Raw genomic sequence first — 15,391 nt, forward strand, 5'->3', positions numbered from 1 at the left:
TTTTGTGGCTTTTCTGCTGTTTCTGTTTGGAGTCGATAGCTTAAGTAGTGCAGGACTACAAATAGTACTTGGACAGCATGACAAATTTGTAGGTCATGTCTGTCTGTAGGCTTAGACATAACACAATATTGCCAGAAAATAATGTACTAAGCGTCACTTGTTGCAATGCAGTCATTATGCACAGACATTGGAAGCCATATTTCAGGGGTGTCAAACTCATTTTTTTCACGGGCCGCATTGTAGTCATAGCTTCTTTCCGAGGGCCATTATGACTGTCAACCCAAATAAATGTATGAGCACCTCATATTATACACAGTAAAAGCTACAAAACAAACAAAGACAAATTGTGCATGAAATTTGTGTCATTACTACAATTGCAAATTGTCCACACTTTTAATATCTTTTTTTGTAAATATTTGACTAGTTTTTACTCGTCTGATTTGAAAATGAGTTATTTGTCAGTTTGTTTTGGAGCTTTTACTGTATATAGTATGAGGTGCTCATACATTTATTTGGGTTGACAGTCATAATGGGCCTCCGAAAGAAGCTATGACTACAATGCGGCCCGCGATAAAAATGAGTTTGACACCCCTGCTTTAGCCACATTATACTGTTTAACCACATAGGCTAAGAATCTTCATGACCCAATGCCAACCCTGTGCACTGTATGTTTTTGGAGTGTATGTGTGCAGAAAGGACCAGTCAAGTAGAGGCACAGAACAATATTTGGGAGATGTAAAACTCTCTGTGGTGCATCTGTCGGAACGAGTTAAGTGCTCTTATTTTTTATTACCTTCATACGCCGTGGCCAATGCCTTCAGCTCCTCTAGAATTATTGCACTGTGTCCAGACTGCATGTTCTCAAAGGTGCCAAATTCACAATACACAGTGCTGCAAAAGAGGAGATAGCCCGACAACTGTCATTTTTGTCCATTCTGGTTGAACCTCTGTGAGTATGAGGCGCAGCATTTTTAAAGTGGTATTACACTGATCCATGGTTTCAATACATCAAGGCTTGATATTGCCCAATCAACCTACCATGCATGTTTTTTTGGGGATGTGGGAGGAAACCGGAGTGCCCGGAGAATACCCACGCGGACACGGGGAGAACATGCAAACTCCACACAGGGAGGGCCGGAGGTGGAACCGAACCCGCACCCTCCTAACTGTGAGGCGGACATGCTAGCCAGTGCGCCACCGAGCCGCCTGGTGCGATTTATTCATATATTTTTATCGACGAGTTTCATAACGGCAATAGCTTTACCAATAGTCGGGTTAAACCTGACCAACAAAATTACCATACGGGTCACAGTGGACCAGTCAAACAGTTTGAGTCTGCACTCTGAATATTAATATCAGTCGGCATAGTTCAGTGCTTAGCTTGAATGATGAAAGCTTTTACCAAACCTGGCAGCATGTACAGCAGGGGTGTCAAACTCATTTTTTTCACGGGCCGCATTGTAATCATAGCTTCTTTCGGAGAGCCATTATGACTGTCAACCCAAATAAATGAATGAGCACCTTATATTATATACAGTAAAAGCTACAAAACAAACTGACAAATAACTAGTTTTCAAATCAGACGAGTAAAAACTGGTCAAGTATGTAAAAAAACAGATATTATTAAAAGTGAAGACAATTTGCAATTCTAGTAATGACACACGAGTTTTTATGCACAATTTGTCTTTGCGGGCCACATAAAATGATGTGGCGGGCCGTATCTGGCCCCCGGGCCTTGACTTTGACACCTGTGATGTAGAGAGTGAAACGTTACCCTTACAAGAGCAACTATTGCTGAGGTTTTCCAGTGGCTCCTGACACCACATTACTACTACTTTCTGATTGCTTCGGCTTGGTGTCTGTTGATGTGGGCACGGGGGATAGAAGGGACAGCTGGATAATACGCGGCAGGAGTATGAAAGGCCAGACTCAACCCCCCCACGCACACACACAAATATCTGAAACACCTGTCTGGAGACCTATGACAACACTAGGAGGAAAAGAAAGGTTAGATGAGGGGGACATTTAGTTAGTTTCAGCTCGACAGCTCTTGTTGGCTCTCCTTGACTTGATGCGTGTTGTGTGATACGGATTGCAAGTGTCTCTCCAGCATGTGCACATACACAAACCTTGTTATATAATGTAGGGAGGAGGTGCTTTGCATGCAAGATAAGGTTGAGAAAAAAAAAGGAAAATAAAATGGAGTATATCGTGGGGGGAAAAACCAGAAGGCGATATGCTGGTGGTTATCAAGGCCCTTTTTACAAAATGTCAACAGATAATTACCTGGACAAGCTACCGTGCCATGTTGAGGTACTCAAAATGGATTATAATTTGGTCTATGCGCAAACTAAGTACTTTTATAAAAGAAATTCACTCACATTTATAATTTCTATACAGAAAACCACACTCTTAAGCCTGTATGGTCATACAGTGATACATTAATACTTGTATAAATATTTACACTTGCATAGATGTATTTGTAAGATATATGTCATTACCTTCTACCCATTGCGATTTGAATCTTCTTTATGAGACCAAAACTTGAGGGAGTAGTAAATATCTCTTGCTTTGAAAAAAACAGTAATGGACATTTAGACAAATGTATGTACAGTACATCATTAGTTGTGACAAAAGATCCTAAGAATGCAGTAATAGTAAAATACATATTTACAGATGAAGGTTCCCATTATCACTGGAAAAAGTTCTACCTTGATTGTTTTAAAACACGTTCTTTGACTATCTGGTGAGAATGCACAATGTGAAAATGTTAAAGGTAAAAATATATATTAGAGATGGGTGAGTAGCCATACCACGTATTGGTATCAGTCTGATTCCAATACTCATGGAAGCTGCCAATACCAGCAACTAATACTTAAGACAAACAAATTTGACATTAAGTCCTCCTCACCAGTATTTTGTGGCGCAGTGGCCCGGTTTGATACATCGGAGGATCCTACTACGTGTCAGAAACTGTTCTGTGTGTCTTGTTTGCAGGTTTATAATTCACCATTACATTGAGGCTTATTTAGATTGGTGGGAGTTTTACTGTATGGTAGCATTTAGTTAGTGTAATCACTTGTTTAACATGCTAACCTAGTTTTACAGTAAATTACAGCTGTATAATTGCAACCCCCCCCAAAAAAAATCCTTAAGAATGTTTTGCCTCTTATTTGCTGTGTTGGAAGTATCAACTCAAGCTTCTTACTTAGGTAAAAGTGCAAACGTAGTGGTTTCAAAGGTACTAAAACTATAAAAATAAAATTTAGATTAACAATCCAGTTGACTCCAACAGTCTGCTGCAATCATTTAGAACAACCGATGGATGCACATACAAATTTTGACTTGATTTTTCAACCAAGTGATCAAGTTCTTGAAATATTGTATAAATGGTTGTTCTATGCAGGTGCGGGGGTGTTGTTAGCCATCACGCAGATATGATTGAAATGCTGACACTGTGGCCAAGGCCAGCGCCTTAACCACAGTCCAATGGAGCAAGATATGAGTGTTATCTTTTTTGCGTGTCTCTATTTAGAGCTTGTGGTTTAAGAGCCACTCCAAGTAAGTGTCGCTGCATTAAGGACCAAGACCTCGAGTCCATGCCTCTTCTTCCCTCCCACTCCCTGATGGGAGACATTAAACACTCTCGTCTGGCTTCTCATCGCCTCGTCAGTGTTATTATGCTACACTTTAGTGCATATTACATTGTGGCGTTGATGCTGATTTACACTGGGTATATAAATCAATGGTAGGAGTATGAGGTCCATCCCCATCCTATGTATGAACTGTATTTCAATGCCTGGTCAGAAATGGCCCCTAAATCCCTTTTACTTAATTCTCACCTTTGCAGATTACATCTGCACAATTCGAACACATGGAAAGATGTGACTGATGTCTACTGGATTTGGACAGATCTTACATGTGGACAGATGGAAAAAGTCTAACTCAACTCCCCCCTTGACCCCCCCCCCCCCCCACACACACACACATTTTTCTCATTTCATTCTTTCCACTTGCTTGCTTCATCACTACAATCAGGCGTTAATACAATCCCTTCTCAAGTTGAAACAAGCCACAGATGAAATTGTTATTTCCTTTCAACTTAGAGTCAACTATCTTTCCACATCGACTATTAATTCTTTACGGAAGCCATTTTGTCCTAAATTCTAATCTCGGCAAAATCAGCAGCTTATCTCTAGCCTGGCGATATCAGATGTGAAATTATGATTCTAAAACTCCTGGTGCCAACATCAACCAATCAACAAAGAGCTTTGACGAGCGATTGGCTGAACTTGGACATGTTAGCGATATTAGCTGCAGGTCCCCCCCCCTCCCCCCCCCCCCCGTATACTGAAGGCCGCATGAGGGCAAATGATGTGATGCCTTCCATACTGTCCTTCACTCTTCAATCCTCCTAAGACCCTGGACTCATCCTGTTCTCACAGGATAATTACCTCTGTGTGACAGGGCCGGCAGGATCAACCACAAATGCCATCATTTAAAACCCGCTGCACCGTACTGCACCATCCTCATTTGTCATTCCTCACTTAAGTTAAAAATTTTTCAATTCTAATTATGACAGAGGCTAACTTAATTTTGTTTTTATAATGGTCGATAATGTTCTAATGGTTCACCCGAGTTTATGTAAGCAGCATGACTTCAGTTCCAACTAAATGACCGTATGAATGATGATCTGTTCTTAAATTTACCCTGTGATTGATTGCTATCCTGTCCAGGGCACAGTCTGCCCTTTGCCCTGAATTCAGTACTGGGATAGACTCTACCTCAACATAACCCTGAAGATGAGACGTGGTGCATAAAAATTGAAAGATGGATGTGTGTCAACATTTTAACCGCGGGAAAACAAGGCCAGTCTTGAATAAAAACTAAAGTAGCAGTTAGCCATGAACGTAATTAGATAAACCAAAGAGACAGTCAACATATTACATAACAAGGATAGCCGAGAGGTTAAGGTGTTGTATATATAGGTGGATATAATTCCTTCTGGGTTTGTATCCCACTGCTGGTAACAATCTGTGTGGCAGCCATGAGCTTTCTTATTCTTTCTCTTATAAAGGTCCAGCAAGGAAAATTTGGCCTTCCCTGATTGTGTAGGAAACAAACAAAAAACAAAATCCAATCTACACAGATCCTGATAAGAAGATTAAAATGTCTCTTGTTTTTTTTTAATACTCCTGAAGACGCCTATAGTCAAATGAACATTTTAAGGAAAATATGCCATGAAAGTGACACGCACCGCAGTAAAACTCATCACAAGCCTTTTTCTAAGAATCACAAACTACTCAGTTGGGGCTGGGCAATAATTCAATATCAATATACACTGCAATAGACACTTGGTCAATATAAATGGAAATTTTCCTCAATGTTATATCGATTTAAAAGCACCCGAGAGGAAATTTGGAGGCATAACAGGCTTTACGACCGGAAATTTTGAATGGTATAATTTCTTTTGATAGCTTTTCTGTCTTTAATTTTCATCTTTAAACAAGAATTATTTTTTCCTGATTTGAGAAAGCCACAAAAACAGATGGACCTATATGAAATATCTACCTTGCCCAGTATATTTTACATCTGGGCTTTCATGACCGCTTGATGGCGCTATAGAGCACGATGACACCTCGAACCATGTGGGGGGAGGGGCGCTGGCATTATCATGGCTCTCTGATCTAAACTTTTGTTACCAGCAGCAAAGCGGTATAAATATGTTGGAGAAAGAGTTCCTCTGCTGCTACGGAATGTCATAGAAAGGACGTTAACGATTACACATGATGGAGTGAGATTTGCTCCGAACGAGAGATATGACCCTAACCTCAGAGTTATCGTCAGATGATTGACAGCGATGCCATAGGCTTAATTTGTAGTCATTCTAATGCCCCCAAAATTAAAAAGTTTATAATTTATAATTTATGGTGTCTCCTAACTCACCTTGCGATTGTCACCAGCTCATAATTCAGTGCTTCTCAAATAGTGGGGCGCGCCCCCCTTGGGGGGCGCGGTGCTATTCCTGGGGGGGCGCGTGTGACCCTGGGGAACAGGCTTTTTTTTTGGCAGTACTAGAATAAAGTGTAATTGCGCGTTTACGGGGAGTGGGTGGGGGGGGGGGGAGGGGGGGGAGAGGTCAGATTGCTTACAGGGGCAGTGGCGCTCTCATTGTTACTTCTGTCACGTTGCGACAGTGCAACATTTTACGACTTACAAGACAAGTTAGGATAGTCACGGTGGGGAGGGGGGGGCGCGAATAGTTTTCTTCTTGCTGGGGGGGGCGTAACAGAAAATAATTGAGAAGCACTGTCATAATTAAACCTGTGAAACAGGGAGAGCAACAGACCAGACTATTGGAACAATGAATGTTTAAAATCCTCATTAATATTCAAAGCACACTATCTACAGTCTCATAATTGGGTGATGTTTAGGATGAGAAATATCCATCAAACGCAGTAATCCTCTCTGAGGTCAGGGCAAGTTTCCTCCATCAATCTTCATTTAGTGACATATAGTCACTGAAAAGAAACCATTGTTTAACAACATTTTCACAATGTCATGTCCACCTGGGTATTTGATACAGACTTTTTAGAATTATGAATCAAAAAGTCAATAATTGATGCCAGACAAAGGCGTTACATACGACAAAACCAAGGTTGAGGATAGCAATGGCTGTCATAGAAAAATTAATAACATACCAGTTAATAACAAATGGCTGCATGATGGTGATGTACAGAATTATTGAATAAATTATTGGATAATAAACAGGTTTAAAAAAGAACATCTCCTCCCTTGAAGTATAAATACACTGAAGTAGATTGATTCTCATTGATTTTCTTTCCATTGTATTCCACTTACCCTTTACCACTCAACAGCACCTCCACCTTTAATTTGGCAATTAGAAATGTTGTCAACTGTCACTGGTAATTGCAGATGTTATATTACTTCCCAGAGTACAAACATTCAGCACTTCTGAACAGCAGTACCTAACGGAAAAAAAATGAATGCAATGAAATTATTGCCTATAAAAGGTGTTTCCATAGACGGACGGACGGATAGATAGACAGATACTAGACAGATACTAGACAGATACTAGACAGATACTAGACAGATACTAGACAGATACTAGACAGATACTAGACAGACAGATACTAGACAGACAGACAGACAGATACTAGACAGACAGATACTAGACAGATACTAGACAGACAGATACTAGACAGATACTAGACAGACAGATACTAGACAGACAGACAGATACTAGACAGATACTAGACAGATACTAGACAGACAGATACTAGACAGATACTAGACAGACAGATACTAGACAGATACTAGACAGACAGATACTAGACAGATACTAGACAGACAGATACTAGACAGATACTAGACAGACAGATACTAGACAGATACTAGACAGACAGATACTAGACAGATACTAGACAGACAGATACTAGACAGATACTAGACAGACAGATACTAGACAGATACTAGACAGACAGATACTAGACAGATACTAGACAGACAGATACTAGACAGATACTAGACAGACAGACAGATACTAGACAGACAGACAGACAGACAGACAGACAGACAGACAGACAGACAGACAGACAGACAGACAGACAGACAGACAGACAGACAGACAGACAGACAGACAGACAGACAGACAGACAGACAGACAGACAGACAGACAGACAGACAGACAGACAGACAGACAGACAGACAGACAGACAGACAGACAGACAGACAGACAGACAGACAGACAGACAGACAGACAGACAGACAGACAGACAGACAGACAGACAGACAGACAGACAGATAGACAGATAGATAGATAGATAGATAGATAGATAGATAGATAGATAGATAGATAGATAGATAGATAGATAGATAGATAGATAGATAGATAGATAGATAGATAGATAGATAGATAGATAGATAGATAGATAGATAGATAGATAGATAGATAGATAGATAGATAGATAGATAGATAGATAGATAGATAGATAGATAGATAGATAGATAGATAGATAGATAGATAGATAGATAGATAGATAGATAGATAGATAGATAGATAGATAGATAGATAGATAGATAGATAGATAGATAGATAGATAGATAGATAGATAGATAGATAGATAGATAGATAGATAGATAGATAGATAGATAGATAGATAGATAGATAGATAGATAGATAGATAGATAGATAGATAGATAGATAGATAGATAGATAGATAGATAGATAGATAGATAGATAGATAGATAGATAGATAGATAGATAGATAGATAGATAGATAGATAGATAGATAAAGTCGCGATGATATACTCTAGATTCTCTGTGACCCCGAATGGATGATGTATGAACGGGTCCATTGGTTCAAATAATTTATACGAGGCACATTTTGCTCCCATTTTTCATCAAGTATGTAATGCCCTCCACAGGCAAACGAGTGACTCGTATCTCTCGGACTCGGATCACCGATTTGATTCTGTCTGTAGTGACTATGTCACCTTTAATGAAATGATCCATGCATTTGGCATGTGAGGCACTCTGGATGTTGGGACTTGTTTAAAAGACTTGATAATTGAACAGGTGGGCCGTGGACCGGTCACAATTACAGAGCAATGAAAATGTGCAGGTGGTTCATGCAGATAACTGCCACAGATGATTTGAGGGAATTATTTGAATGGGAGGAAATTAGTCAAGTTTGAAGATCTGCTTATTTTCCTCACAAAAGTCCGAATACATTTGAGCATTTTGGTAAAGTGCTTTCCAAATGTTAGTTTCACCATCTTGTGCCACGTCCTAATTTTTCTCTCTGAGATGATTGCAGTCGAACAGGATTGAAGACTACTCTTGTGTCTACTCTTCACAGGAGCAAAGAAGCCACAAAATAGTGTGATTAGAAACAACCTTCAGATTGGAAGTATGAATTTTTCAATATTTACCGCATGAGCATAAAGGAAGTACAGAGGCTACACCATAAACTCCAATCCACTCACGAGCAAAACGATTGAAAGCGAGTGCTGGAATTAGCTCAAAAATTGCATGCGTTAATAATTCGGGGGGGTCAGAGAAGAGTTTTATCTTCGTCTAAGACAAAGATAACCTTTGCCAAAGTGACGGAAAAGGCTACATTTTCATGGGCAAAAAGTCTGCTCATAATCCAAAACATCAGATCATCTGTGAAACGCAGCGGAGGTAATGTCACAGTTCCGGCTTGCATGGCTTGCTCTGGGATAGGTTCATTAATCTTCATTGATGAACAAACTGATGGTTGCAATGAAAGAAAAACACAAAATAAAGTACGAATTGAAAGAAAGATGCAAGCAAACAGACTGAAAAACCTTCATTGAGGCGGCAAGGTAATGGCCCACAGCAAAATGGTTAAACAACAAATGACTTTCTCAGCAGAAATAAGTGAAATGTATAAGACTGTCCAATTTCATTTTGACACTTAAAGTCTTTAAAGCTTACATTTCATCCAAGAGGAGAGTAAGCCCAAAACAAAAAACTGAAAGATTGTGTTGAAAGCCTGGGAAAGTGACACAAAAGAAGCATACATTTGTTTTGCAAATAATTTTGCCCGGGTGTACTGTATGTCTCTGTCGTACTAAATCCAGTAAATGTAAATGAGTAAATGTGAAAATAGCACAACGAAATGCAAAACAAGGAGTCACAATAACTATAATTTGGCAGGACTGATAAATGATTGTTCATTTTCCTGATTCATCCATCAGTTACATTTATTTAAATACATCTGTCTCATTTGTTTTTCGACTGATGTTCCTCCAATATCGCTCACTATAATGAACTGTCTCACAAAAAATATCTGGTGTGCCAAATGGAACCATACCAATGGAATGACAAAAGCAATAGCATCGCTTTACAGTTGTTAATTTTAACAGCGTAACAGCATCAAAAATAAACATTGTTAATAGACTTGTTAAATCAGCAACACAAGCGTCTCAGTCCATTTAGTCATTTAAGTATTTTATCTCCTACTTGTTTAATTTGAGAAGGGTGTCATAGTTATGCTCTTTGGGTTTAATAATAATAAACTCCTGCATAAAGTGATGTTTCAATTCAGTCTACAGTGGAGCAAAAAAGTATTTAGTCAGCCACCAATTGTGCAAGTTCTTCCACTTAAAAGATTAGAGATGCCTGGATTTTTTTTTTCCATTTCGTCTCTCATAGTTGAAGTGTACATACATATATATATATATATATATATCTTTCTGCAGAAAGAACAAAAACAGCCCATCCGTTTAACTCGTCATTTATTTATTAATGATTTAGCGTTTTTAGGGTGTATGTTATTTTATTTTCAACTAGAAGCACTGGTTCAATATTTATAATTTAAAAACAATTACACGTACACACTCTAACACCATCTCAGCCATTTTTTTGTCTTCAAAGCAATGCAAGGATTTTTTTTCTTTCGATTCTTCCATATTGTCCGTGGACTTCTACACTACAAATTATATTTTGTTTCAACTATTACTTATTAAGACAGGTGCAAAGAAATTAAAGTATGGGGCAATAGCTGCGCTTTGTCATAAATTATACCAAATATTGAAGAAAAAAAAAACCAATAACCTGCAGGGTATTATCATGATGTCATCTGCAACAAGATGGACAGAGTTGAGCGTAATGGACCTGCTTGGAGTCAGAGTTGAAGAGGTTAAAATGCCTACTGTCGCAAATGTCGGTAATGTAACGTTTTGCCTAAACAGAGAAAGATTTTTTTTTTTAAAGTTGAGAAATAATCTCCTGCAGACCGATTTTATCTCTAGCAGTGTCTCTCTTTTAGCTGGCTGCCACACTGGCCACACAAATAAAAGCAATAAGAACATAAAAAAGCAATAAGAACATAACAATGGTAGCATACTGTACTTTTAGAGCAATTGACTAACCACAGTTGAGACTGTGATGTAAAATATGCAGCAAGCAAAGCAAATCCTGGCATAAATAGAAGGCCTCTGAAGTACCAGGTAAGGTTAGCAATATGTGGGAGTTGAATGTTTCATGTCGACACATTTTACATAATCGGTGATGAGGATTGGCAGAAAAATGGAACTTGAGAAATTGCATGACAGGATTATTTATAGATATACAGTACGTATAATACGCTACGCATCTCCTCGTATCTTTTTCTGTCTCTGACACATCTGAGAAATAAAATGCTTTTTGGAGACCTCGTTTACTCCAAAAGTAAGCATTTATAGCTGCTGTGATCAATTGTATCGGGACCAAAGATGAGAAACCATTTTTGAAAATGGGATGAAAATGCATGGATGGAACAGAACGAGTCCAGTCAATTTCCTTATATTAGTCTGCTGACTTGTGCAGTACGAAATCAACTTTATCACAGGTGCACAGGCACTTGAAAGCATTAGTCTTGTGCATTGAAATGTAAAAAAACACTCTCATTATTATTCCATGCAGTTCCTATAGGAAAACCAGAGTACAACATGAAACATTTGAAGGTAAAAAATTATCCATACATCAAAAAGGTAGACTGAAATTTGGTGACATATGACTCATTGATTGTGAAATGATTAGAAAACTAAAATCTGCTAGCATTAGAGCAAACGCTGCAAGGACAGGAATGCTCCACTTTGCATCTTTTAACAAACTATACAACTTTAGTCCAAGATGAATGCTTCAACAATTTTAGGAACAATTATGTGTCTTTTACTGCCTGACCTTTCAAAGTGTGCAACTTCTGCTTGCCAAGTTCAGGCCCCTTTGGAAATTCACAGTTGACATTTGCATGGGGCGAAGTGCCGGTGAAAAATTGAAGCCTTGAAATCCTCAATTAATGCCTAACACATCGCGCCCCTAGCCAATGTGGCGCCCGAGGCGAGAGTTTAAATGGTGTACCCCTTCAATGACAATTTGCATATGCTTACTAAAGAAGTCCTAACATTCTCTTTAATTCCTTAAATAACATCACACAATCGAAAATATAGAATGGAATATTTTTTAGAATTCCATGACTGTTTCATGACTATCAAACAAATCATGTTGTTGCGGACATTTTCTCACTTTCAATTGAAACTGATATGCGGTTGCGCAAGGCTCAGGAAATGACCACTCACTGCTAATCTGTTTTCAGAGTTTGGTCATGTGACCATCTCTTGCCCAAAATCTGGTGGAAAAGGCTACAGGTCAACCATAACCCTAATGAGAAGAAGCATTATAGAAAAGGGATGGATGGAAAATCCAAGCTAACAAGTGGCCGGAGAATAAGAATTCATATTATGAGACTATCATATCTTGAAATAAATGTAAAACAATACTGTAAAAGTGATAACAATAACAGCCAATTGTGTTAAAGGAAGACAGCAGGCATAGGAACAGATACCAGGTTCAGTACTTAGTACACCTAAAGCCAAGTTATTGACATTGGCTCCTTCTAAATCAATCAACAGTGCACACAAATCATCATCTCATTTGCTAATGGGTTGTCTTTATGCTCACGGATAAATAGGCAAATGGTTTGGACCTAAATTGTCACAGACTATATTGCAAACACGATACGCGATGGATGAACGGCCACAAACCGGCTTTCCTCCATACATACATCCAAGCAAGCACATGTTTATATCACTACCATTTGCATTCAACTTGTGAGGTTGTATGACATCACTCACCGGACAACAATCGCCCCCCCAAACCTAATTAATGACCTTCAACAAATGAATTGGCCTTATTTTGTAATCTTTATGAACTCATTCAAGCCATGTTAGAGAGAATGTGCATTTAAAAGAGCTGCCACTGAGATCCGTTAAAGAAAGAAGGCAATTACCTTGACTGCTTCAGCATGGGAAACGTTGTCAAAGACTTTATCGTTGACTTTCATGATCTGGTCCCCAATGCGGAGACCCTCTTTCTCCGCAAGGCTGCCCGGTTCCACTAGGGACACGTAAATACCCACTCCGTGCTCCGAACCACCACGGATACTGAAACCCAGGCCCTCGTTACTCTTGTGCCGCTTCATTGTGACCTGCCGCAGCTCGCCCGGTGGCTCGTGGATAAAGTTCCTGCCCAGGAGCGGCACTAGGGGAGCTGTCCCATCACTGCTAGTGCTGAAGCTATCCGGCGATCCGCGTAACGCCACCTGGAACTCGGCTGGATTGTCCTGGGAAAAGTGAGCCGGGGGAATCGGGCTGGCGTTGGGGAAGTGGCCCGGCGGGGGCTCGGTGGTACCGTTGCTTGCAACTAAATCCGATTTCAGGTAGAGGCCCTCCGAGGTGTATTGCTCGAAAAGCAGCTGGTCAGAGCGGGGGATGACAAGCCGCAGCATGGGGAGAAGTTGTCGCTTGCTGGGCGCGTTGAGGATGACGTTCAGTGTCTGCACCAAGTCGTACACGTTGCGCTTGGAGTGGTAGACATTGAGGCAGTGGATGAACTGCTCTCTCTCGAAGTCGTTCAGCAGCAGGTTGAGCGCGTTGTGAAGCTTCTTCACGTTGGCGGAGAGCGTTCGCGCACTCGAGGCCACCGAGTTGGCCGAGGAGCTGAGCGACACGCGCTCCAGGTCGGTGGTGCTCATCCCGGCCGCGGTGCCACACCAGGTGCACGTTAGAGCGCAGGCGTTGCTGGATCCTGCCTCGGGATTACGCCGGCGTTTGGCATCGTGGGCGCAGGGAGGACGAGGCTGCGAGCCACGTCTTCAAATTAAACTGCAATTCCCGAGGGGAAGGACGAACTTAACGAGCTCGCCAAGCAACAACCTTGCACAAAGTTCGCCCCCTCGGTGTCATTAGCCGCCGTCTTGTTTTCCAGAGGGTCAGGTGGCCAGCGAGTCGCCGCTTCTCTAGTGTCCGCCTCTTCGTAGACAACACCTGCTTCCAAGCGGAACGAACACCCAGAGCCACCAAACCGCCGACCAACTGGTGGCTTCTTTTATGGAAGGGGTGGGGAGGAAAAACCTGCAAAAAGTTCCAGCTTCTGAGTATTACTCCGTTTGTTGTAATTAGTTCCAAACAATGTCAAAATGGCCAGAAATAACTATCCGTCATGACTTCCCCACCAAAAATGAAGCGTGTAGGCAACAATTACCGGTTGAAGTGAGCTCCAGTTTGCTGCCTCCGCTTCCCACGCGTTACTACAGCGACCGAGTGGAGAGTGAGCCGGTGCCGGTGACGGTGAATAGCTGCCTGCTCCCAAGTCTCCGACGCTCCTATGAGGAAATGACGTAGTTTTGGGCTCTATTGGATTATTTATAGCCCACAGCGCACGCGCACGAGGGACAGTCGCAAGATAAGCTATAAAGGACTCAATTAGGAGAACTATTTCTAAAATTAGCTCCTGTCTGAGCCGCTTCATTAGCGTTACACAATGCATCTTGACATTATTTGCGCACTTGTGTTTACTATTGATTGGACCCGCTAGCGATCGAATAACAATATTTTTTTTTAAATTGGGAATAAAAAAAAGAAGGTTCGGATTGTGGGGAATCATTGTCCCTTTTTAGTTTTAAAGCAGAGGTAGCACCAGAGATAGGATTCTTTAAATAGATACCGAAACTCCAAATTGTTATAATATTGAGGTTCTGTATTGGTCATGCATGTCATTCAAAATTCACACAAAATCATTCGGTCTATTCACATTGTTCTTTTTCTGTGCCCACCAAACATAACTAATTTTGATTAGTCCTGAGCCAGCATAGTTATACTTTAAACATTATTATAGAGTGACAGAGACAAATTTGTCCTCTCAGACTCATGATCAAGTTGCTGAAACAAAAATGACATGCACGCACACACGCACACAGAGATGACGCAAGATCAGAAAACATGTATAATCAGGAGCACTCAAGTCATTAATTAGAACTGTGACAGCTTCTCTCTGAGGCTTATGATACCACTTGATAGATATCCCATTACTTTATACGAGGCAGGGGTATCATTCTATTGGTAGGAGACGGGTTTATGAAGACTACGTGTGCTGCACATTGCACTACCAATGTGTTTTTTCAAAGTGTGTAGTTTTTACAAACCATAGCTGAGTAAAGCAGTTCGCTGAGCGATAAATATCGTCAGTGTTGTTTTTATGATTGATAACCCAGCCACTTGAACACATCACCATATTGCAGCTTTAGGCTAAAGCTCGATAAATAAGCTCTTAAAGACTCAGATGGTAACTCAACTTGTGAAACTTGTAAAGAGAACAAACATTGCCGAAAACATTCAGTGAAAGATGAACCATCTAAGGAATGCAGATCAGATTCAATTGATTGATGGCATCAAATTGATTTTCTGGAGTTTTAAATAAGTAGCTGATCCAAATTGTGGATAAATGTTTCTTTTCTTTCTATTCACTTGTTTGTGTATGTTCTTTTGTGTGGTTTTTAGTTTGTATAGACTTTTAGCTTGT

The 15,391-nt window shown here is 40.3% G+C and overlaps 1 protein-coding gene across 1 annotated transcript in view; it reads right to left on the minus strand.

Annotated features, from left to right (window-relative positions):
- whrna (whirlin a) overlaps window positions 1-14,167 on the minus strand; it is a 73,171-nt gene extending 59,004 nt beyond the window's left edge. The window contains exon 1 of the mRNA XM_061293647.1: window positions 12,822-14,167. Coding sequence (XP_061149631.1) covers window positions 12,822-13,565 — 744 coding nt within the window. The 5' untranslated portion in view covers window positions 13,566-14,167. The remainder of the gene's footprint in view (window positions 1-12,821) is intronic.
- Between the last annotated feature and the right edge of the window lie 1,224 nt (window positions 14,168-15,391).

Source organism: Syngnathus typhle, linkage group LG12 (assembly GCF_033458585.1).
Source record: "Syngnathus typhle isolate RoL2023-S1 ecotype Sweden linkage group LG12, RoL_Styp_1.0, whole genome shotgun sequence".
NCBI classification, from domain to species: Eukaryota; Metazoa; Chordata; class Actinopteri; order Syngnathiformes; family Syngnathidae; genus Syngnathus; species Syngnathus typhle.